The sequence below is a fragment of the Rattus rattus genome, chromosome 11, assembly GCF_011064425.1.
Source record: "Rattus rattus isolate New Zealand chromosome 11, Rrattus_CSIRO_v1, whole genome shotgun sequence".
Classification (NCBI taxonomy): Eukaryota; Metazoa; Chordata; class Mammalia; order Rodentia; family Muridae; genus Rattus; species Rattus rattus.
In genome coordinates this window covers 40,849,882-40,874,944 of record NC_046164.1, presented here as the reverse complement: position 1 = coordinate 40,874,944, position 25,063 = coordinate 40,849,882, and the positions used below count along the sequence as shown (strand labels likewise).

At 36.4% G+C, this 25,063-nt stretch overlaps 1 protein-coding gene across 8 annotated transcripts in view; it reads left to right on the top strand.

Annotated features, from left to right (window-relative positions):
- The window catches only part of Epha5 (EPH receptor A5), a 353,750-nt gene that overhangs the window by 14,557 nt on the left and 314,130 nt on the right, over positions 1 to 25,063 (top strand). For all 8 annotated transcript variants that reach the window (XM_032917099.1, XM_032917097.1, XM_032917098.1 and 5 more), the window contains exon 2: positions 18,420 to 18,484. In XM_032917099.1, the coding sequence (XP_032772990.1) occupies positions 18,420 to 18,484 (65 nt within the window). The remainder of the gene's footprint in view (positions 1 to 18,419; positions 18,485 to 25,063) is intronic.

Genomic DNA, 25,063 nt, shown 5'->3' with positions numbered 1-25,063 from the left:
ACCCACTTTATGTTTTTTTTTCTACTCAAAGTATGACTTAATCTTTCCTACATAAAAACAATTAATACAAACCATCTGTTGTAATTTCAGAAAATGGAAGGAATTCCTTCTTTCTTTATTCTGTTTCCTGAGTATATACATGCTTACATACTTCCTGAAGCACTTCAGAGTTACAGCTTCATGGTAATTCTTAATATTAAATGGAAAAGGTTAGGAAACTGTGTGTCAGCCATCATGTGTATAAAATAGGATTGAAGCACCAGCTTACATGGGAAATAGTTCTGGTAGCTTATGGGTAGTTGTTCAATTAACCATCCTTTCACGGAAAGTAGCATTTTAATTTCCTGCCAAATAATAACTATAAAATATCAGATAATTTTTATTTTTCTAACCTATATAGTTATTTGAATTGAATCATTTTATAGGTAGGAAGGGTGAAAATACTACTGTGAAGACTTATTGGATAATCTTTAACTCTCAAGCTATCCCAAATAAACTGATGTTTTCAGTGTAGAAGAAAGTTGATTTTGGTATAGCTCAATAAATTGTAGGAGGTGAGAAGCACTTCGTTTGACAGAGGGTCAGTGTCCAAGTTGCTGAAACTCTTGACTATACCAGTTTAGCCACATACTGCATTTCTCAACTTTTTTCCATTATTATACTTTTTATTTTATTTATGCTAACAGTGTTCAAGGAAAGAATCAGACTAGTAAAAACACGTGCCTCAAAAACATCAGCACCATGAGAATAACATGAATACATATGTAAGGGAGTATGGGAAATTCATATTGAGAAATTATGACTATTGAGGCATTTCCACAGAAATTTTAAGTTCAGATCTTCACTTACACAGCTTTTCTTTCCTCATAGAAAATCTGTCAGTTCATCAGGAAGCTAACTTATTTCTGATCCTGGGATACCAAAGATGATTACTGGAATGGTAGTTTTGTTGGGGATGGTAAAATACAGAATTCATAGTCACCTTTTGTTTCAAAATATGTGAAACATTTTTCAATGATATAATTCTTCCTCCTCTACATCCTGCTTTCTTTCCACTTTTTCTTCCTCCTCCTATTTTTCCCCCTCGTTTTTTCCTTTCCTTCCTGTATCTTTTCCTCTTACCACCCTTTCTCTCTTTTTTTTTCTATTATTGCAGAAACATTGATTGAAAATAATTTATTGTAAAACCTAGGCATCTAGTTACTTATTAAATCTACATATGGGTTTCATGGATTTTTTTTTCTGTTTTCCTTCTCTTTGCCTGAATAAGCATCTAAGATTTCTCCTTTGAAGCTCATGGTTTCTGTTTGTTTGAAAAAGGACCATTGTATTAAAGACAGTATGAGAGCATACTTACTTATAGATTTCTAAATATGGGAATAAATCAAACTGCAATGTATTGTGTAGACTACTTTGAGCCAATGTTTTTCTCACCCAGTGGTGCTTATCAGAGGCAAACTAAGAACACTTTAAATATATTGTGCTTGAGTGCCAAAAATCACCTGGTCAAATTCATTAAAGCATAGCCCAAAGAATGGTTCATGTCAGAACATCTGTACCAATTATTTTACATTTTAGAACATTGTTTTAAAAAGATGTTAACAAAATAAGATATGTAGATTAGAATTTTGCCAATCTGTAATGGTACCCATAACAAGATCAACTGTTGCTTTCGAGATCACTACAGTTAATATCACCATCCCAATTCAAATGTAGAATAGGAAGGGTCATCGTGTTGAACTAAGTGACAGCGCACTTCTCCTGCTGTCCACTGTTCGTGTCATACAGACATGTCAGGTGTGTGCAGATGTACTTCCTAGAGGTCTTCATCGCTCTAGGTCTCATCTTCATACAGGTGCTTTAAAAAAGATCCAAGATACTTACATTTAAAAAAATCTTGCTATTGAATCCAGTGTGAAAAGTCTATGTTAATTTTGATCCATTAGAACAATTCCTAGGAATGAACTACTTATAAGGAGAATATTTTGTTTTCATAATCAGTTTCAGAGGTATGGGTTGTGACTGATTGACTATAATTTTGGTGCCATGCTGAAGCAGTACCCTATGATGTATTTAGAACAGAAAAACAAGCTCTCCATCTCCTGGCAGGGACTGGAATCCTACAGTATGAGTTACATCTTTTGCTGTTATGACCCAAAGCCTGAGAATAAATGTATAAGCAAGGAAATAATTACTGTGAATCATACTTTATCACATAACAGTCCATAGCCAAAGTTAAACAAAAGTGAATGCTGGTACTCAGTTCATTTTCTCCTTTATATGCAGCCTAGGCCTCCAGCTTTTGGGATTATGTCCCTGACATTCAGGGAGGGTCCATTCCCCTCCCCCAGGTTTATACCTTTCTTGAAATACAGTCACGGGAATAATGGTAGTAAGTTTCCATGGTAATTCTAAATCCAGTTAAGTTCACAGTGAAATTCCATTACTAGTGACTTAGGGTTTTAAAGCCTTGAAGAGACACCATGATCACAGCAACTCTTATAAAGAAAAACACACTGGGTATGGATTGAGCATCCAGGACCTCAAAGCCCATAGCCAGTGTTGCTCACCTACTCCAACAAGACTACACCTCTTAAGAATGACATCTCCTATGAGTCTATGGAGGCCAGTTCCTCTCAAACCACCACAATTCACTCCATGGTCCTCATATACTTTAGTCATACCATAATGCAAAACTGCCACTAACAGTCTGAAACTTGTCTAAAAGACTAAAGTTCAGTCTCTTCTGAAATTCATGCAATTTCTACACTGTAATCCCCTGTAAAGTCAAACTGAAAAAGCAGATGACACGCTTCCAGCATAGAATGGCACAGATCACATATTGCAATTCTGAAAGGGAGCCTAGTGAGGAAAGACTAGACAAAATAAAGACCACATCCACTTGGGCAAACTCCAAACTCTGTATTTCCAAGTATGCTACCAAAAAAGACTCTTCAGATTTCCACCTCCTTTCATCTTTATTGACAGCAACGCACTTCTTTCTCTTGAGCTATTTCCCGCTTCTCTTTGTAGGTATCTCGTGACACTGGCATCTCCCACATCTTGAGATCTCTAAGGCAAATCAAACTTGCCCTTCACAGCATCACACACATGCCGGCCTTCAGTAGCTTCCTGAGCTCTTGTATCCTTCACTCTAAACTCAGAACCATGTGGCCGAAGCTGCCAAGTTCTGCTGCTTGATGTGGCTGCAACTTGACCCCCCCACACTCAATTACATCTTTACCAACTTCTGTTTTCAGTGGTTTTCCTCACCGCCTATGATTGACTCTCCTGAAAGTCAATCTATAGACCAGGTTTGCCTCAAACTCAGAGATCTGGCTTCTTTCTTTGACTCCAGAGTCCTGAGATTAAATGTACAGACTACCACATCTGTTCTAAGCTTTTCTTTAATTCTTTTTCATAAATTGGAAGCTTAGATGGGTGGGATCTTGCCCTGAGGTCACCACTCCATTTAACATCGGGATTTTCTTTAATCTGTTTATCTCCTTGAAGACACAACTTAGTTCCATTCCAGTTCCTGGTTCCCATTTGTCCTCAAAATGTACATATTGTACCTTGCTCAGCCTGCTGCATTTCATTATAGAGCTCCATAAACATGGTCACTAATTACCACATGACACAGCCCACACTAGGGTATTCTGAAATCTCTTCTGCAAAGGCAATTAATCTGAAACTCTTCAATTTAGCCTCAGGCAGACTTTTTCAACCGGGGCAGAAAGCAGACACATCCTTCACCAAAATGTCTTAATAGTCTCTAGGCCGAGTACTAACATTCTTCTCCTTTGAAACCTCTTTAACCAAGCTTCCCACCCTCGGCACCACAGTCTTCCGTGTTCTTACTAGGATGGCCCATTAAGCCCCACTTGAAGTGTGCAAAGTCCACATTACACAAAACGAAAGCATAGTCAGGCCTATCACAGTAATACACCATTCCTGGACTAACTTCTGTGTTAGTTAGGTGTTTAATACTGTGAAGAAACAGCATGACCAGACATGACCAGAGCAACTCTTATAAGGAAGAACAATTCAATGGGGCTGTCTTACAGTTCAGAGGTTTAGCCAGTCCATTACTTTCATTGCTGGAAGCATTGCAGTACGCAGGCTAAACACGGTACTAGAGTAGGAGCTGAGGGCTCTACATTCAAATCATCAGGCAGCAGGAAGCAGCTTCTAGCCTGATAGTGGTTTAAGCATCTGAGCCACCAAAGCCCACCCACATTAACAAACTTCTTCCAACAGAGTCACACTTCAGCGAGGGCACACTTCCTATTAGTGCCACTGTCTAAGGGCTTATGGGGGCCATTTTTATTCAAACTCCCACAATCTTTCTCCTTATGAACAAACTCGCGATGACCAGAATAACTCCCATTAATTTCCATCTCTTATATCTCTTATTTCTACCACTTTCTAATATTGATAAGCTATGATTAAGTCTTATTTACAAGATATTTTTAAATCAAAATTATAGGAAGGGATAGACAGCAAGAGAGGAGGGGAAGAGAGAGAATATGAGGAGAAAGGTATATAAGCTCTTCTCAGTATAAATGTTTATTACTAATTTCATATTAAACAATATGAAATACTTTAAACATAAATTGGATACACTATTATGGAATAGCATTATTTACATAAGAGAATAATACAGAATAAAATGACTATTTTAATTAAAGCAAAAAGTGTAGTCAATAAATATAACACTTGATTTCCAGATTGATACTCAAAATATATAGTTTAATATTTTTCATTATCTTTTAAAATAATATTAAGTGTATTTGAAATGAATTTATGTAATAAGTTACAAATGTTGTCAAGGATATTTGGGGCTATTGATGGTTTAGAACACTCCTCTGACATAAGTGGCATCTACATACATGAGTTTCATTCACACTGACACACATATACACATGAATAAAAATAAAATGTAAAAGGAAATAAATACTAAGCCAAATAAACAATAAACACATACCTATGCCTACGTGCTTGTGACGGCTTCTCTATTAGTATAGATTCAAATCCAATCATCCTTTATACCACCTTGCAAACTGGAGTGATAGTGATTATTCAGATCTTTTTGAAATTTGATACATTTTAATAAAGATCGAGGGATAATTAGGTACTGGCATAAGGAATGATTCATAGCCAAGAGCCATCGTGTATATATCATCCATTTTATTCTAATCATTTATATGTCTCTTTGAGTTTTAAAAATGAAGTGTCCAGGAAGAGATACAAAGTCAATTCTTCCTCAATTCAGGTGCTTCCAGTATAATAGATATCTAAATTGGATATAAGAGAAGACTTTTATTGCTACATTGTTGCTTACTATTCTATTTTGTTAAACTTAAAACTTGACTGGCTGTCACCAGCTTCATAGGAAATTGTAATTCTCTAGCATGGGGAATTAGGGTGTGGTCTGCTTAAATGAATACTCTTGAATTGTTCAGCTTGTTAAAAATGTATGTATTTTGTTTATGTGTGTCCAGTTCTATTTATACATACACGGAGTACAGAGAACAGACTATGTACCATTCCTGGGAAGGCTGTATGCATCCTTTGAAACAAGGCCTCTCATTGCTTTGAAGAATGCTCATTAGTCTGGGCTGGTTAGCTATGCCCCATAGATTCTTCTTCACCCTCCTTCCCCAGCACTGGGCTACAGGTCATTAAGACTGATACTTTTCTTAGCCCTGTATGGATTGAACTCAGGTCCTCATGCTTGCAAGGTAGGTGGCTTACAAACTAACCCCTCCAGCCAGTCACTAATTTTCATCTTGTATAGACTATGTTAAGGATATTATTATAAATGCTGGTCTCTGTCACATACTATTTATAACTCATGAATTTAATAAAACATATTGATACAGGAGATAATTATTTAGAGGGTTGAACCTTTGTATTCGGCACGTTAGACACTGGATCAGATTCAATGGAGAAGTAAGAAGAAAAAGCCTTTGATTAGATAACTCAGATTTAGATTACAGCTCTGTGCTTATATTAGTTTTGGGACCTTGGGCCATTGGCCTGTTTAACTTTTCTCAGCTTCAATTTCCTTATCTGTAAAATGAGAAACATAGCATACCCAAAGATCAGTGTTAAGATAAAGTGATAAAATGTGAGTACAGACACATATAATTTTATTAGTTTCAATCGCTGGTGTTACAGACATGAGAATTGAGTCTTTGAAACTTAAAAAAAATAAAGAAAAATTACATCCTCGAGGTTATATGGCCACAAAACCAATACTACATGAATACCAACCATTATCTGTTTCTTGAGGCATTCTTCAACTTAATTGTGAAGAAACATATTTATTTCAAGTGCTATGGCCTTGCAAATTTTGTTTTTGAAAGGAATACCTTCCTATAATAGCTTTACCCACAGTATTGTAGAAGTAAGCATTTGCTTTGAGACATAATCTATGATAGTCTTCTTAACCTCTTACGTCATGCAAGGCTGACGTTTCTTTCTCAGATATAAAGGGTGTAAGAGACTTCCCATGTTTAGTTGCCACAGCTGACAAGGTAGTCACGGAGACCATATGGTACTGCTCTTTTCATGCAATGTGGTCTGTGAAGGTAGCAGATTGCTTGTTACTCATAGTCTAGCTGTCAGTGCGTTTCTCTGTTAGCTTTGCTTAAGTGTTTTGTTCAGACTCACCCATAGATAGGAACCGTGACTCATTCCATGTCACTGGGATGACAATTTCAGAGTTCATTATTAATTCATAATCTTTAGAATGTATTTCTGACTAAAACTCATTCCATCATAGGTGTCTGTTTTTGGTTTTGTTTTGTTTTGTTTTGGTGTAAATATTGCTCAATAAATTTGAAAATCAGCAAGAATATTTTCTTTATTCATGACAAACATATTTTCTCAAAAGCAGTAAGAAAAAATGAAGAACCAGGGACTGGTGAGATGGTTCTTACAAAGGACCTGAATGTGGTTCTCAGTTTACACGTTGGGTGTCTCAGAATCACCTGTAATTTGGGTTCTAGGGAATCTCATACCGTTTTGTTTATTAGTAAGAAATCACTGGAGAAAGAGATCTGATAGAATGAATATATATATATATATATATATATGTATATATATATATACACACACACACACACATACACACAAACACACACACACACACACACACACACACACACATCTTCCAATCCATGAACCTGAATGTCTCAACTGGTTATATACATATATGTCATATATGCCAGCATCCCCCAAAAGTAAGATCTAATACTATGAAGAAATGAACTTGGCAGCAAGCACGAGGCAACAGACAAAGATCAGGGCCTTCCTTCTTCTGTGTCCTTTACGGTGGCTGCTGCCAGCAGGTGAACCTCAGACTTAAGGTAGATTTTCCCACCTCTAAAGGTCCAGATTTAGGATGTGTTCCCACCTCACATAATTCAGGGAAGGAAAAGCCATCACCGGTGTACCCTGTTGCCTGGGCTTTAGCTGCCTACGGAGTAAAGCGGACAACCGAGAATAATCATTGCACTGTGTTGCCTGAAGACATGCGGTGTACACACAAATAAAATGCATGTGTGTAAACAAAAATAAAAATAAGTAGCAAGAATATTTTATACAAAAAAGACTGGCCTACCTTTCTATCAACAGTTACATGATTGATTATATTTATTAAATGTTTTACAACCAAAAGAAAAAAATGTTATTTTTAATTAGTTAATGAATTAAATTTCGAAAGAGTTTTTTCTTTTCTTTTGTTCTGACTATCATTGAGCTTGCTGTGTAATGACTGAAATGTCATCCAAAATAACTTCAAAGATGAATAAGAGGGGGTCAGGTGAACCAGGAGTGAAAGCAGTAAGTCTTTGGTGGACAGAATTTTGTAGGCTCAAATAAACAAGGTAAGAAAAGCGGACTCTAGAAGCAAAAGAGGAACTTGCCGTCAAGCTCTGACAACTGTATTCTAGCAGTTGAAATACCTTCTTTTGCCTGTAACAGCAATTATATCATCTACCAAGGTTAAGCAATAAAATTGATTTTCCTAGTATAAAAGCAATTCCTAAGAGAAGGGGGTTTCAAGCTTAGATAGATTAGCATCGTTATGATATAATTTGGGATTTATTCTCTATCTCTTCGTCCTGCCAACCCTGTTCTGCAGGCTTTGCTTTCCCACACTTTCCTTCCTGTTCTTCAGGTGGCTGGTATCTGGTCCAAGAAGTACATGGCCAATCCAAGACAGCGAGAAGTGGTATTTGGCCTTGTGGCTTTGTCACTTGAAAATAGTTTCAAAAATTCCCTTTCCTTGCAGAATCCCTTCACAGCTCATTGAACAGAACTGATTTAAAAGTAGGACCCCAGTAATGGAACTGAAATTAGTTCTTCTTCCTATAGGATTTTGCCAGACTAGCTACAGGGTCAAATGAAACAGAGCCTGCGATCAAAGAGAGTTATCAAGGACATGTGTGGAATGTATGGGATTTGTTCAATCACTCAGTGTGGCGGTAAACGTAAAGGGATAACTTAGGTTTCAGGATGTCTTAGTTCTACTGACCAATGTAGGGAAAATGAGAGGAAAATGGGTTGTGTAGTTGTTTTGTTCAGTTTTGGTAGAATATTGGGTATTGTATTTTGGCGATTAGATATATACTGGAATGTAGTGCTGGAAATGACAAAAGGGTTAATCATGTTATATATAATAGGATTCATAATGAAATCACAGATATAGTATTCCCTGGAAGAAAATTCAAGGTTTAATTTAAATATGTTTGTTTAAAATGCTTTGCAGAGCAAGGGAGTATAATAGAGGGAGCAGGAATAAATTAACACAATTATATAAATGCAATTTTGATAAATATATCAGTAACAAAGGGAGAAAACAGTCTGTTCAGGAGATGACACATGGAAAAGTAGGTATTCATGTACAGCAGAAATTAGGCTCAAATGTCTACTCCTGCAAAAAATGAAAGGTCTGAGTAGAACAACCACTGTTATATGAAATATAAAATGCTGGATCTGCTGAATACAAGCATTGGGAACATGTCTCAGGACACAGACACAGTCGAGCATTTTAAATAGAAAACCAATGTCACAGATTATAGCCCCAAGCATTGGAAAATGGGAGATTACATGAAATCAAAAGATTTGTGTTCAAAGCAAGAGGATCTATCCACAAAATGAATGGACAATACTCAGAATGGGAGAAAAAAAGGAGCTATTTTCCAGACTTTGATTCACAAATAAAATATGTAAATAGCTGCAAACACCAAAACTTCTCTTGCCAATCAATAAAAAGGTCAATAACCTGAACAGATCATCTTCAAAAGAGTAACAATAGTTGTCCAATAAATGAATAAGTAGATGATAGATAGATAAATAGATAGATGAATAAATATTACTAAAAGCATTAAACATTCTTAGTCATCAAGCCAATAAACACTAAACTAATTTATAATTTAGCCTTATCTAGTTAGAATGACAACTAATGTAAGGAAAGATTACAGAACAGAAAAAAATTGTCACTTTTAATAGAAGTGCAAAAAATGCATTTGCATTGGAAATTTTGTTGATGTTCTTCTCAAACAAAGAGCAATAATTAGTGAAAAAGGTGGTCTCATATATGATACACCTCTCTCAATCCTGGGCGTATACCCAAAGGACTCTATGCTTTACTATAGACATATTTGCACATCCATGCTGTATATTGCTGATCTTTTCACACTGGAGAAGAATGGAATCATTCTAGTTATCCACTAAAGTAGATGGTGATTATGAAAATATGTTATATATAATCTGTGGTGCAGTATTTATAAGTGGATAAAATTAGAAATAGTTTCCCAAGTGAGTTATGCTGGGGTCTGGAAGAAAAATACTGCATGTTCTGCTGTTTTAGTAGATGTAGCCTTCTAATTTTTATGTATGTGGAAATATGGCAATACATTCTTGATTTAGAAGGGGTGCAGAGTAAGGGGGAAAGAAGCTTTAATTAAGGCAGGTATAGAAGATAACAGAACAGTTAATAAAAACCTGGAAGGAGGAATCCTAGGTAGGGCAAAGGTAAAAGGATAGGTTAGAGACACAATGACCAGAAAGAGAATCCTTTGTTCTGAGAACAGTATCAGGTAAAACTAAATATATATTTACATGATGTAAAGAAATCTATTACTTTGTGTGCTAAGTAAAAAAATAAATTAAATAAAAATAACCCAATAAAGGGATTTTGGAATACTGTTAATAATAGAAAAAGAGTACTTAACTACACAAACGGAGGCTTGTTGGATGATGCTGATATTTGAACGTACTGTTAGGTTGGAATGGACTTAATATTTCCTGGTAGTTGTCTTCAGGTAATGGCAGTAAGACACATGTCTCTAGGCTAAGGTGGCATTTCAGGAAAAATCATTAGTGCTCATAATCTGTCACTAAGGCCTCATGTATTGTGACATGATCTGTTACTTCTTGTTTCCATGAGGGGTTCTGAACAGGACACCAATGTTCTGGTTGAACATTTTGAAGAATTTCTAAGATGAGTGTATGAAAAAGATTATATAAATGTTTCACAGCCTCTTCCATATATTGGTAAAAACCTTGTTTGCTTATATTATTTTTGTGTTCATGGGAAGCTTAGAATTAGAGAAGAAATAAACTCCCATTCATTATCCATGAGATTTTGTATTACTATGGATTTTTGTCTTTAAGTCAAATATATTCGAAATCTATGTAATATTCCTTAACCTGTAACATAATTTTTTTACCCAATTTACAGATTTAATTTTCAGATGAGAAACAGATGTCCTTTTACTCTTTATTCATGTTTGTTAGCTGTGCGTTGTCCCCTGAAGTAGTTGACAAAACTGTTAAGTCAAGCCCTGAAGCCAGAAATCATATATGTGCTGAATGGATCCATGGAGAGAGGGCTGGACGGCTGTGGAGATGTGGTTTGCTCCCACAGATTATTTAAAAATATGATATTTGTTAAACCTTCATGTAGGAGGAAAGATCTAACTGGTATTATAAGTGATTGCTAATGTGAGCATCATGAAAGAAAGGTAACAGTGACAGAGTGAGATACATGCCTTCCTACACGGGATTGCCCTTGTTGTCCTCAAGTATCACATGTTTTTTCACCATAGGTGGATGGTGACAATATCAAAGATCCTTCCTTGGTTATTTGATTATTCAATGAATGAAAATATATTTATTCGTCTGTGCTTCTTTTCCTCAATAGTGCAGCATATTTTTGTGGTCCTAATGGCTCACGTTAGCGATATAATCTCTGGTTGTTCGCAGTTGAGAACTTAGTCTTTTAATACACAGATAGTCTCTTCATTATTTTTGTTCCTGGGCCTCTTAATCCCATCACAAATAAATTGGTGACTCTCTGGTTTTTTAAAATAGATTATTTACAACTTTTCTAGCTACAAAAAGCATTGAGATTATTTAAATGGATTATTTTGACATTAAAACATACTTGCGATATTTTGGATTTAGTTTCTGCTAGAATACTCTTTGGCTAATACTTATATATTTGATGATTGAAATTTTTCCAAATAGATGGCTCAGAACTTATGAGTGCATGCTAGTTTTGCAGAAGACCCAAGTTCAATTCTCTGCACCTATGCCAAACCCACAGCAGCATGCCTCAAATGACTTCTTTTGGCCTCCATGGGCACTATACTCACACACACACACACACACACACACACACACACACACACACACACACACACACTAATGGAAATAATAATCTTTTTAAAAAGACTTTAAAATTTATTATATTAGTTATTTTCCTTTTCCACATTGACTAGGAATTTGCAGTAGATTACATACCCATTGATCCCAGTGGGCTTATTTCTCCTCAAACCATCATTCCTTTATTACTGATTAGCCTACCAATCAGCCTTCTTCCTCATAATTATACGATTAATAGTTGAGTGAGAAAATGAACTTGAAGGCTTTTTTTTCAGTTCCATTGTGTGGCTTCATTTAAAAATATAAATAACAAAATAAAAACATTTTTCCACAAAATATCAGATATTTAATTAATGCTTTCCAGAGTCACTGTGGTATCAAACATTTCCTCTAATTATATTCATTAGTGGCTTCTCTCTCGGACAAGTTTTAATTAAGTTGTACAATGAAGATCAATACTCATTGTGTATTCATTGTAATTTACAACATATATACTGTTCAGAACAATTTAATTACTGTAATTGTAACAAAGAAGACATGTAGAAATGGCACTTTATTATTGCCAATCCACTCTTTAATAAGTTTGTTAATGTCATGGGGAAATTATCTTCTCAAATTCACATTTGTATGCACTCTGTTTACCTCTCAGTTGTTTTTTAATACAGATTTATAAAATGTTTCCATATGCGTATATGTGGAAGTAGAAATATTAATGACATTACTGACAGTGTTTTTCCTATGTTCCATCATAAATATTGAGAAAAATTGAAGTGTAAATAATAATATCCATAATTACACCAATTTGGTGAAATTGTATAAGGGAATTACACGGATAGATTATTCTATTTTATTTCTGTAAATTAGACTCCTGTTGCTTTAACTTCATATTTTTACATAAGGATTTAATTTTGTTATATAAGGAATGCTTCCCAATATGCTAACTTCTGTTCAAAGATGTTCTCCCAATAGCAAGTATAAAAATAAATGGAAAGGAGAAAAATTGTGTTAATATCAGTAGGTAAATGCCAGAGCATCTCTACCTTGGGACAAGTAAAATGTTGGTGAGATCATTGTTTCATGGAGTTCTTTGTTTATATAAAGGGGAATGGTTAGCCAGTGTTCTTGGCTTTTCTTATCCCCAAGTAGCAGAATATCAGAAAAGAAGAAGAAGAAGAAGAAGAAGAAGAAGAAGAAGAAGAAGAAGAAGAAGAAGAAGAAGAAGAAGAAGAAGAAGAAGAAGAAGAAGAAGAACGACGAGACGACGAAGAGGAGGAGGAGGAGGAGGACGAGGAGGAGCAGGAGGAGGAGGAGGAGGAGGAGGAGGAGGAGGAGGAGGAGGAGGAGGAGGAGGAAAGGAAAGATTAGATACCTATGGACGCATCAGAGATAGCAGATAAGAACTACTGTTGAATGCTGATTGAGAAACACTCTCTGGATCAATTCCTTGACAAGAAGATTCATTCATAATCACATAGTTTGACCTTAGCCAGGCTTGTAAGCTTGTGTTGGCTGTTGTGGGTGTTTTTTACAGTTTAAATTATTGTTTATTAGCATGTGTACATGTGTGTGCTCAACTATAAACATGTGAGTATAAGTCTTTGATACCAGAAGAAAGTCTCATAATTTGAGCTGGAGTTAAAGGCTTATATGATCTGTCTGATATTGTAGATGGAAACAGAATTCATGTATTCTGCAAGAAAAGTACAACATCTTAATTATTGAGCTACCTTTCCAGCCCCAGATATTGTGTTCTTTTTAGGAGTAAAACAAGTCATTGTGATTAAGCGATGAGAGCTAGATGATATCAGGACTCTGAGTAATAACACTGCACTCAGGTAAAGGAAGGGGAGGATCAGGGATGAAAGATATTACTATATCAAATGGCAAATAAGAATGAAGAATTAGCAATTCTCAGAAATGTGAACAGCATATTTATCGATTAAAGAGAAAAGTATATTAAACTTATTTGGCAGAAGTAATTTGATTACAGCTCACATTACACATTCTATCTCTGAAAGAATCAGTGCAGGAACCTGGAACTTGCATTTCTATACTTCTTACTTTATATATGAATTGAAACTGTTTTCTTCTAGCTGTCTGAAGACTTGATCAAGGTCTGAAGAGTTTATTCTGCCTTCCATACACAAATAGCAACATAACTTTATATCTTTTTTCTCAACTACAAATTATCTCACTGTAGATGTAAATATCTTACTTGCATCGTGAGTTTAATGGAAACATTTATTCTCAAAAGGAAGTAATTTTCAGATGCTTGTAAAAAGTGAGATGTATGTATTTCCCATCAACTTCATCACCTATTTTCCTAAGTTTTTATATAACCACATTAGGTAAAATTGTAGGTTACAAATTCTTGATTTCTACCGTATTTCCTGTCTTATATTTTTGCATTTTAGTCAGGTATCACCGACTACTGTTCCAAAATTGAAATAACATCTAAGCTAGTGTCCTGAAACCATTAATTCACTTCTATATACATTTGAGCCCCAAAGGAGCAATGTAGTTTAATGTACGCTAAAGTAAATTCAAGGGGCAGTAACTAAAGTTTGAAGGCATTGGAGTTCGGTAGTTATTAATGAATACTTAAAGCTGCAAGTTAGGAAGAGGCCAGGCTAATAGGCTGCTACAGATTCCTAGTGTATCTAAGCACATCAGTTTTGATCACAGGTTGAAGCTCTCCTGACTGTAGCATCCCTACACCTTCTGTTTGATGATATGAACTCGTTTATCTCAACTACACAGGCGTACTGCAGCTCAGTATCAAAGGCGATCCAAAGGAATCATTAAAATGAATAAACATAACAATTTAAGTGCTCACTCCCCTGGCATTTAGTCATGTCTAGACAGAACCTAGTGTCCCAGATACAGTAAAAGGAGGACAAGGACATTTATGTTTAATGTAACCTTATTCCCATGGAGACCAGAAAAGCCAGTAGCAGAGTAAAATGAAGAGCTTGGTTCTTACCGATGAGGTAGGTGCAGTATCTGGTAGGACTTACATGTGATCGGAGTGACAGGACAATTGTGCTTTCTTTTCTTCTCTTTTCTTTTCTTTTCTTTTCTTTTCTTTTCTTTTCTTTCCTTTCCTTTCCTTTCCTTTCCTTTTTTCTTTTCTTTCTTTCTTTCCTTCCTTCCTTTCTTTTCTTTCCATAATTTGTTCTTTCTTTTTCTTATTTCGTTTAATTTTTATTATTTAATCTTTTTTTTACAGTCCAGTCTTTATCCCACTCCCAGTCTGCCCTTTGGCTGTTCCTCATCCCATACCTCCTCCCTGTCTCCAAGAGGATGTCTCCACCCCACTATACCTCCTGACTCCCTGGGGCCTCAAGTCTCCTGAGGGTTAGATGCATCTTGTCTCACTGAGACCAGACTGGGCAGTCCTCTGCTGTATTTGTGTTGGAGGCTTCATATCAGCTGGTGTACACTGCCTGGTTGGTGGCTCAGTGTCTGAGAGATCTCCGGTATCCAGTTGCTTGAGACTGGTTGTCTTCCTATAGGGTTGCCCTCCTCCTCCTCAGCGTCTTCCAGTTTTTCCCTAATTTAACCCTAGCTGTCTCAGGCTTCTGTTCATTGGTTGGTTATACGTATCTGCATCTGACTCTTGCAGCTGCTTGTTGGGCCTCTTGGAGGGCAGTCATGATAGGCTCCTGTTTGTAAGCCCACCATAACATTAGTAATAGTGTCAGGCTTTGGGGCTTCCTCTTGAGCTGGACCCCACTTTGGGCCTGTCACTGGACCTTCTTTCCCTTTTAACCATGTTTTTTCAATAAAGGCATCATACTAGAAAGAACTGACAGTTCTTCACACAATGTGAGGCAAGTATGATTAAAGTGGTTTAATCTTAATGAAAAGTCCGACCTGACATCTTAAGTCTACAAAACTACAAAAACAATTATACTCAGGAATCCGGAAAAGCCATGCCTATGTGAAAGTTAGCATGTTCTGTGTTTTCTACAATCATTAAATTGAATTATAGGATACATATCTTTGCGTGTATATTTTCTCAGTGGAATTCACTAAATGTGAAGTAGATTTATAAGTTAAGTGCACATAACTTTTAGGAAATGACCGCAGTTCCACTTTCAGCTGTGACTCTATGTCGTAGTGATTTTCCCATACCCTCACAGTGTGGCATGACGTGCTCCCTTGTTTACCAACTCTTGTTCAGTTGATATTTCAGACTTGCACTTGCATACAGAATAACACTTTTAAAATTGATGAAATTCCAAAATGCTGACTCTTGATTGTGATATGGGTAGTTTCAAGAGAGACTACATGTGGCTTCTGTCTATTCCCATAAGCTAAGGTCAATCAAAGCCGTTCAGTTACTTCAGGGGAAAAAAGAGGTAAAAACCATAGAAAGATAATTTTCTTCGATCCATACCCAAAGCATTTAAAAAAACCGTTTTCTTTAAACTAATTTTGTTTCCCAAAAACAGAATGTAAGCACATTGTGCACATCTGTACCTAGGTCAATGTGAGTTTATGCACTTATCTGTTGGTCCCTTTATAATGAAGGTATTTATATCAATCCTGGGATTTCTAAAAATCTTACATTTCTTGAAATCTTAGGATTTCAGAACATAAAGTATTTACAAATTGAGGCCCATCTTAGACTCTGGCTATATCTAAGTAGCCATGGGATTCTTACCTACGAGTTTGTGAATTGCTAGATTCTTCATCTTGAGTAAAGTTATATCCATTTGTTTCTTACATAAATTTTCACCTGTACTGAAGATTTTGATGATTATCATGAAAACATTAAACATGCTTGTGAGATGTTTACTGTTATTTAATGTCATTATTTGCTGATTCTTTTTTTTTTTTCTGTACTGCCATGTGGCAGTTCTTCTGCTCTCTACTGACAAGTTGATACTTATGATTTGAATTTGCGTGAGACTGCACTGCTCTCTACATTGCATCGCTTATACACAATCCAAAAAGTTCTGATGTGCCCCACACTCACAGCATTGGTTTACAGGGAAGTGTATAATGATCTATGCACGCAGAAAACTTGTCCTGCAAGAGTACTAAGTGGCTGCAGTTCCTGGATTATGTTTTTAGTATTTCAAAAACTGAAAACTAGGATTATGATTTAGAGGTGGACTAGAAATTATTATTATTCATTTAAATTATAGGGAAGACAGATAAAGTCACTCTGTAAGATAATAATGTTGAAAAAACCATTCTGCCTACAAAGTTTCATCTTTTTTTTTTTTATTATTAACTTGAGTATTTCTTATATACATTTCAATGTTATTCCCTTTCCGGTTTCGGGCAAACATCCCCCTCCCCCTCCCTTCCTTATGGGTGTTCCCTCCCAACCCTCCCCCATTGCTGCCCCTCTCCCCAACAGTCTAGTTCACTAGGGGTTCAGTCTTAGCAGGACCCAGGGCTTCCCCCTTCCACTGGTGCTCTTACTAGGATATTCATTTGCAACCTCTGAGGTCAGAGTCCAGGGTCAGTCCATGTATAGTCTTTGGGTAGTGGCTTAGTCCCTGGAAGCTCTGGTTGGTTGGCATTGCTGTACATATGGGGTCACGAGCTCCTTCAAGCTCTTCCAGTTCTTTCTCTGATTCCTTCAACAGGGGTCCCGTTCTCAGTTCAGTGGTTTTCTGCTGGCATACGCCTCTGTATTTGCTGTATTCTGGCTGTGTCTCTCATGAGCGATCTGCACTCACATTTTGATCATCTGTCTTGAGTTTCATTTGTTCTAGGCATCTAGGGTAACTCAAGCATTTGGGCTAATAGCCACTTATCAATGAGTACATACCATGTATGTCTTTCTGTGATTGGGTTAGCTCACTCAGGATGATATTTTCCAGTTCCAACCATTTGCCTACGAATTTCATAAAGTCATTGTTTTTGATAGCTGATTCTTAACAGCCCTTGAGATAAAAATAAAACACGCTTAGCTATAATTTTTAAGGCTGTGAAGCAATGTCAACTCTAAGTAGTTGTTTTGTTTGTGGGCTTGTTTTGAAGACTTAAGATTTTCACCATCATTGTGGGGCTTTTAGGGGTCCCAACTGAGGTTTAATAACAAAGACAAGGAGACATCTGTGTGGTTTAAAGCCTGATTGGCCTTTGGCTGGAGCAGTTTCTTAGCTAGTTTCTTACTTAACTCCTCTGCTACTGCATGCCACCATGTAGGTCTCTCCCCTACCTTCCTGCTGTGTTCCTGTCCATGTTCTGTCAGGTTGCTCCAGTATCTGCCTGGTTGTTCTACAGAATTTCCTTCACTAGCAATGGCTACCAGCTCTTTATTATGCAGAAAGCCACACTCCTTATTCAACTGATTGGCTTTGGGGGCTAATGGCTTGCCTTTCTGTTTTGGGGCAGATAAGGAATGACAAACATTGACACATCCTGTTATCATTCCTGGCTTCCTCGATTGACAGCTGAGAACACAGGGACACACTTTTTCATAGTCAATAAATACAATATTTGTGGGTGATCCCAACACGTCTTATTTGAACTTTGAGTTTTATTTGATAAAAATAGCATTTAGGTTTATACATACTTTAAATGTCTTTGTTACAATTCGTCAATCATTTCCTGTAAATCAACTGTCCCTTTTCATTATAATAATAGTTTGTTACTCGTGCATTGGTCATAAAAAGTCATAATCTAATCTTGGTAATATAAACAGTATTCATCTCGGCAGGGCTACAGTAGGGATATACTCAGTTTGGTGTTTTGTTTTTTTCCTTTTTCAGTGAATTTATTGGATTCGCGCACTGTCCTGGGAGACCTTGGATGGATTGCTTTTCCAAAGAATGGGGTAAGTTCTTTGGAAAGTTTCCATAAAACATAGCCTAAATATGTAACCTTCATCCTACAAAAGTCGCATATGATTGTAATTTAATTGGACATTTTTGTTAAGAGGGGAGGGTGGACTATTTCTATAAATTGGGTTTTGGGGTATCTCAAATGAGTTCTGACAAAAAATTAACTGAAAGGGAAGGGTTTTCAATGACTAAATATCAAACACACTGCTTTCCTCTGAGTATTTCTGCACACACACACACACACACACACACACACACACACAGAAAGAGAGAGAGAGAGAGAGAAGAGAGAGAGAGAGAGAGAGAGAGAGAGAGAGAGAGAGAGAGAGAGAGAGAGAGAGAAGAAACAAAAAAACTTTCAGCACCTAGGATGTGTGGTGCTTTTGCCACAATCATAGTTAAGTTACTTAGGGAATGTAACTGACATCTTTGTGCACCATTAATGTATGTAGATATCAAATCATCTTTTATGTTACTTCAAAAGAATTGAGACCATTACAAGAGTTCAGGTAAGTTTCCTTCAAGCCAAAAACATGTCTTCAGTTGCATTACCATTTAATGTTTTGTACCAAGCTTTGAATTTAGATGTCATTTTAAATATATATATGTATATATATATATAATGTATATTACAGATTTAAAAGAGGATTACAGGATTTTCTTCCCAATTAAATTCACAAGTATGTATCAGAAAATGAAAGACCAAATTAAATATATTCTTCTATAATGTCATCATGTTATGATGAAAATCTATTTTTACAATTTCATAATAAAACAATTCTAATTTTGTGAGAATTTTATTAACCTATAAAATTAAGAGTTTGACATTTTAAAAATTTCAAGCCAAAATTATACTCAAGTGCCTTGACAAGATACCCAAAATTTTCAATTGTGTGTTTTAAAATTACACTTATGGATTTAAGACTATACATCTATTTTATTTTAATATGCCTGTCAGCAACAAATTTATCACATCATGTACACAAAACACATAAGATGGAAACAACTTTAAGCAAGTGAATATTATAATCGTCTTCTGCTAACCACATAATTACCCAGAATATTACAATTATCTTTTCATTAATGAGAAAACCAGTGGAATCGATTAGTCCTTGTGCTGGTTTGTGCTGATCATGCTGACACAAGCTAGAGTCATTTGAGAAGCTGAAACCACAATTGAGCATTAGCCTCATTCAGTTTGGGCATGACTGTGGGGCATTTTCCTGATGGTTGAGTTATTTGTTTAGGAGGGCCCAGCCCACTGTAGGCCTATGACCTATGTGCAGGCAACCTTAGGCTGTGTAAGAAAGCAAGCTGAACAATCCATGAGGGGTAAACCAGTAAGGACCCTACCTCCAAGGTCCCTGCCTCTGATCTTATTTGAGTTCTTGCCCTGACTTCCCTCCAGGACTGATATTAGCCTATCTTACTAAAAGAACCTTTCCTTCCCTTGTTGCTTAAGTCATCGGGTTTCTCTCAACAACAGGAAGAAAACTAAGACAAACCTTTTCTTAGAGAGTTACTTTTAAGAAAGGCAAATAGATCATATTAATCTTTAAAATTCCCAAATAATGTCTTCGTATCCCTATATCACCTTGCTTTCAGATAATTCAACACCTTCAAATTAGTTTGGTACTTCAAATTATAATTTCATTTATAGATACAATATGAAAAGTAATATTGTTCAGATGTTAGAACCCAAAAGTAAAAAAAATTGTAAGAAAGATAAAAATGACTGTCAATATAATGGAATCTATTTGTGTCAATTCCACTTTCTTACATTCCAGACTGTCTTTTGCGCTCATAAAGTTTTACAACTGTTCTCTCTCTCTCTCTCTCTCTCTCTCTCTCTCTCTCTCTCTCTCTCTCTCTCTGTGCATGTGTGTGTTTGTATTTTATATTTTGAAATTTTATTTATAGCCAAAATGTTTTAATTAATAAGTATATTAATTGTCCTTTCTAAAGATATGATGGAAATGCAGTTTAAAGATACACTTTTAGAGCTCTCAGAAATTGTTATTCTATTTGAGTTCAGTTTAACCTTTTACACTTTTCCAATTGAGAATTCATTAAGACAGAATGTTGAAAGTATATATTCAAGTTAGTATCAATATGGTGCTCTAGTTGCTTCTATGACGGGAATCTTTGGGAGGCGTTGCTTAATTTCTTGTCCCCCTTTTTTTTTTTTATAGAAAACAAAGGTCTTTGTAGAAGGGCAAAGCTGTTAACAGCATTCCAATATTATCATGTTATTTTAATTTTTTTTAGTTGCAACTATTAGGATAATACTAGTTTTCATTCTAAAGTTTAAAACAATATTCATTCTTTTCAGAATGAGTGTAAATTTTTCTGTGTCATGATTTCTTTGATACAGCTAACCTGCATACTGTGTATTCTGATGACAGAGAAGATAACTCAGATAAGATTAGTGATAATTTTTCCTTCATGAGTGGAAGAATGTGGGTGCAATGTTGATTTACATTTTTGTTAGGAGCCATTCATATACAAAGTAAGAGGAAGTGGCATTATTAGTTTAAAGCAAATGAGTCTTCAAAATTGAATGACTGTAGGCAGAAATGTATGCTGGCCAAGGATTTAGGCATGCTCCATTAAGGCCTGAGAACAATTTGTTTCACCTGTGAGTGGCCTTAAGGTTCTGGACAAAGGAAAACAAAGGCCACTGCTTAGGTAAATGTTGAATGGATGTGTCAACAGGCACACATAGTCACTTGGTGGAAATGAGAACACTTAATGTTTGAAGAGGATTTTTTTTTCTTTTAAATCTGTCAGGTATTGTTTGATATTTAGCTAAACAATCACATGGATGGACACACAAGAAAACATAGCCTGTTTTGAGAATTACTTTAGAATGCCGATGATACAAAGAAACCTAAAATCCTAGAATGTGGGGACAATTGAAGCCGCCAAACACCAACAGAGTGCAAAGATGAGTAATATCAACACGTAAGACAATAGTAATCAAATATTCCATTAAGGATTCTCGGGAATTGGTTTACTAGGTGAAGACTTTAACTTTAATAAGCAATGGGAAACATAAAATGTCTTAAAAAATGTAAGACTAATAAGGCTAAGAAACAATAAGAAGTATATCTCATCTAATTCAAAATGCTAATAGAGATTGGCCATTCCATAAAGATATTATAGAAAGGGGAAAAAAGTAAAACCTGAAATAAAGAATTCACTGCAAATGACAAACCACAGACCTAGCCAGGCAGAAGGAGGGAGCAAACGTGAAGATGAAGAATAGGAGAAAGTGAAAATGGACAATGAAAAGACACAGCAGGCCTAAGGAACAGGAACGATAGGTGAACATTAATGAGCTGGCATAATCTCATATTTGAATTAAAACAACACACATATTCATCAACAAACATAAGCAAAATCAACTCAAAGAGATCCACGGATTCTGTTAATTTGTCCAAACCAAATAGAGGAAGAACATTGTAAAAACCTCATCTGAGAGACACCTCACTTGGTGGAAGAAATAGTCAGAACTTTTAAAAGTTTATTATTCAACAACAAACGTGATGGCAGAGCATATTTAAGTGGTACAAATAGAGAACAAGATTCTCAAGCAAGACATATACACCCAGAAATAGTAAATTTAATTTTAAAGTGAAATCAACACTTTCTCTAATTAAATAAATCTTGAAAGAATATAAATATCAGATACAATTTTCTACCAGAAATATCTAAAGAAATAAGTTATAAAAACATAGAGCACTATTTTTAGAGAGAATTATCCTAGTATCTGTCAAACATTGTCTTTTATCCTCCTTACTTTACCTCAAAAGAAACATAAAATATGATAAATTTTGCTTTTCCTGAAGTGTACAAATATATTTTGAGGAATAATCATTGATTTCAGAATGGTTTATATATAACACAATTTTGTGGTTTCATGTAATACATCCATACATCACTTGATGACAAAGATGCAGTCTAAGGCATGTTGTCTACTATTTTGTCATTGGGAATGCATTTTAGTGAGTACTGGGCTGCATTGAAAGCTACTATGGACCATACTCATATTTGCTGGCCTTCACTGACCAAATACTGGTGCTGTGCCTCATGACTGTATTCCAGTATAAGCACATAATTAGAGGGGAACCTAGAGGAGTACATAGGGGGTGCATGTGCTTGAAAGTTTTGTTTTGTATATATGATTTTTTTATATGAACTTGGGAGATATCTCAGTTATCAAAGTGCTTCCTATTCATTTATGAGTACTTGAGTTTAGATCCAAACACTCATAAAAAAACAAAAGAGAGCAAAACCAAAAAAACCAAAAAAAACAAAAAAAACCAAAAAAAACTAGGCACAGTTTCCAAGAAGCTTCCTTCTGCAGTAGAAAGGAGCATATTCAGAAACTGGAAACTAGAAAATGTGCAGAGAATGAGCAACTGGGGAACATTCATTCTTAAATGTGATGTTTCCATGAAATCCATCCTTTCAGGACACAGGGAATTCTGCAGAAGAGGTGGCAGAAAGACTGTAAGAAAGACTGTAAGAGACAGTGGTAGTGGAGGACACAAAGGAAAGAAAGCTTTCTAAACACAGCAGGATGCACATATGAACTCACAAATACTGTGGCAGCATGCACAGGGCCTGCAGGGTCTAAGCCAGATGGGATTCCAGTGCTAAGGTCAGAAGTGGACACAGGCCTCTCTTCTTAAAGAGAAGCTATTTCCTCTCTCTCTCTCTCTCTCTCTCTCTCTCTCTCTCTCTCTCTCTCGATAGACATATAGCTGTATAGATATGATAATGTGGATATATCCAATAAACACACCAACACATGCACGCACATGCATGTGTGCGTGTGTGCGCGCACACACACACACACACACACACACACACACACACACACACACACAGTCAGTGCTTCAAAGTTGGAAGATCTTACAGAAAACCTAAATGTCTACTCCGTCGACTCATGTGTTTCACAAAGCTAAAGCCAGAGGCATTCCATGCCCCCAACAAGGGTAAGCATAATGAAGAAGACAGTTTTAAGAAATTGAGAACATTCTCCTGGATGTCCTGTATGACTCACTCTCCACTGGGGACTCTTCTGTCCTTCCGCAAAGTCGTAACTGGAGACAGACAACTTTCTGACGCTGCATAAATTTTACAGTTTCCTTTTGTTCCAAGAAAGACTTGAGTTTTTTTGCAAAGATGTTTGTTGTTGTTGCACGTTAAGATGGTGTCCTTCTGCTCCCTTACATTAATCAGAACAGGTGATTGGATTTCAGGAGGTATATCAGTTATTGTGTACATAATAATTCATGGCGTGTGTGTGTGTATGTGTGTGTGTGTGTGTGTGTGTGTGTGTGTGTGTGTGTGCTCGTTATGTGTGTGTTCATGTGTGGGCCTAGTTTTCAATGCTAATTCTATTACCTATCTTCCCTTTTCATCTAGACATGTCTTTTATCATTTCTTTCAATCATCAATCAATTATTAGATAGCATTACTGTCTGTAGTCCTCCCGTGTAAACTTCCTCACCTCCTTTCTCCTGTATGGTTCTCAACATGTGTTAAGGTACCAAGCTATACAAAGTTTCACGCAACCTCTCTGTGCAACATCATTCCCTGGGTGCTGAATATGTGTCACACTTGCAGGTACTTCAGACAGGGCAGGGAGGAAGAGAGTTATGTCATTCTGGAGCTGAAGGGTTTGGAAAGTGAGCTATCAAAAAAGAAAAGAAAAGAAAAGAAGAGAAAAGAAAAGGAAAGTGGTGATTTTTTTTCTAGTCCTGACTTCTCTTTATATAGGTGTTCAGAGGAACCACAGAACTATCAGGCTCTCACATCGCTTGAACAGTTTGTGTTTTGTGTACTTTTCACAAGCGATGTCATTTCTCTTTTGGATTCAGTCTAAACATGAAAAAGCTATGCCTGCAGCACAGGGATATGTGCAACTGACGTTGAAACGTAACTAGGGGGATACACAAAGATGCCCTTAGTGCTTTGTTTTGTAGGCCAGGAAAGCCAGGGTAAGCAACTTACTTAAATTTAAGTGGTTGGTCCTTTTGAGTCCACTCAACACCCAAATCCCCATGACACTGCGTTATTGACACCACAGATGAGTCACTCCCAATGCTGTCTTTTCTCTGCCCCCCCCCTTTCATGCTTGAACTACAAAGCCAAGTTCATGACATCTTTTGACTGAATGAATCTGTACTTTATTGACATTTGGGCCTCTTCTGCTACCTTCTGGAACATTCACCATTGATTAACCTGTACGGATTTAGCACGGGTGGAAACAGTTGCTTGTAGGAAATTATTAGCAACTGTCTCCAAGGTTTATTCTTATGAGAATAAAAGTAATGACTGGGACGTCTGCTAAAAACAGATTATATTTTTATGTCTCAGAAATTCCTACACCACTTTCTTTTTCCACATCCTGTTGTTAGAGAGGCTCACTGTACACACCTGCCTCCTGCACTTAGTGGAATTAACCATTCCCAGTAGGGTTTGCTAGACTTCCTGAAGCACACAGTGTGGAAAGCACAGGTCTCCCATGAGCATGGTGTCAGAGTTGCCTTGAGACCTCT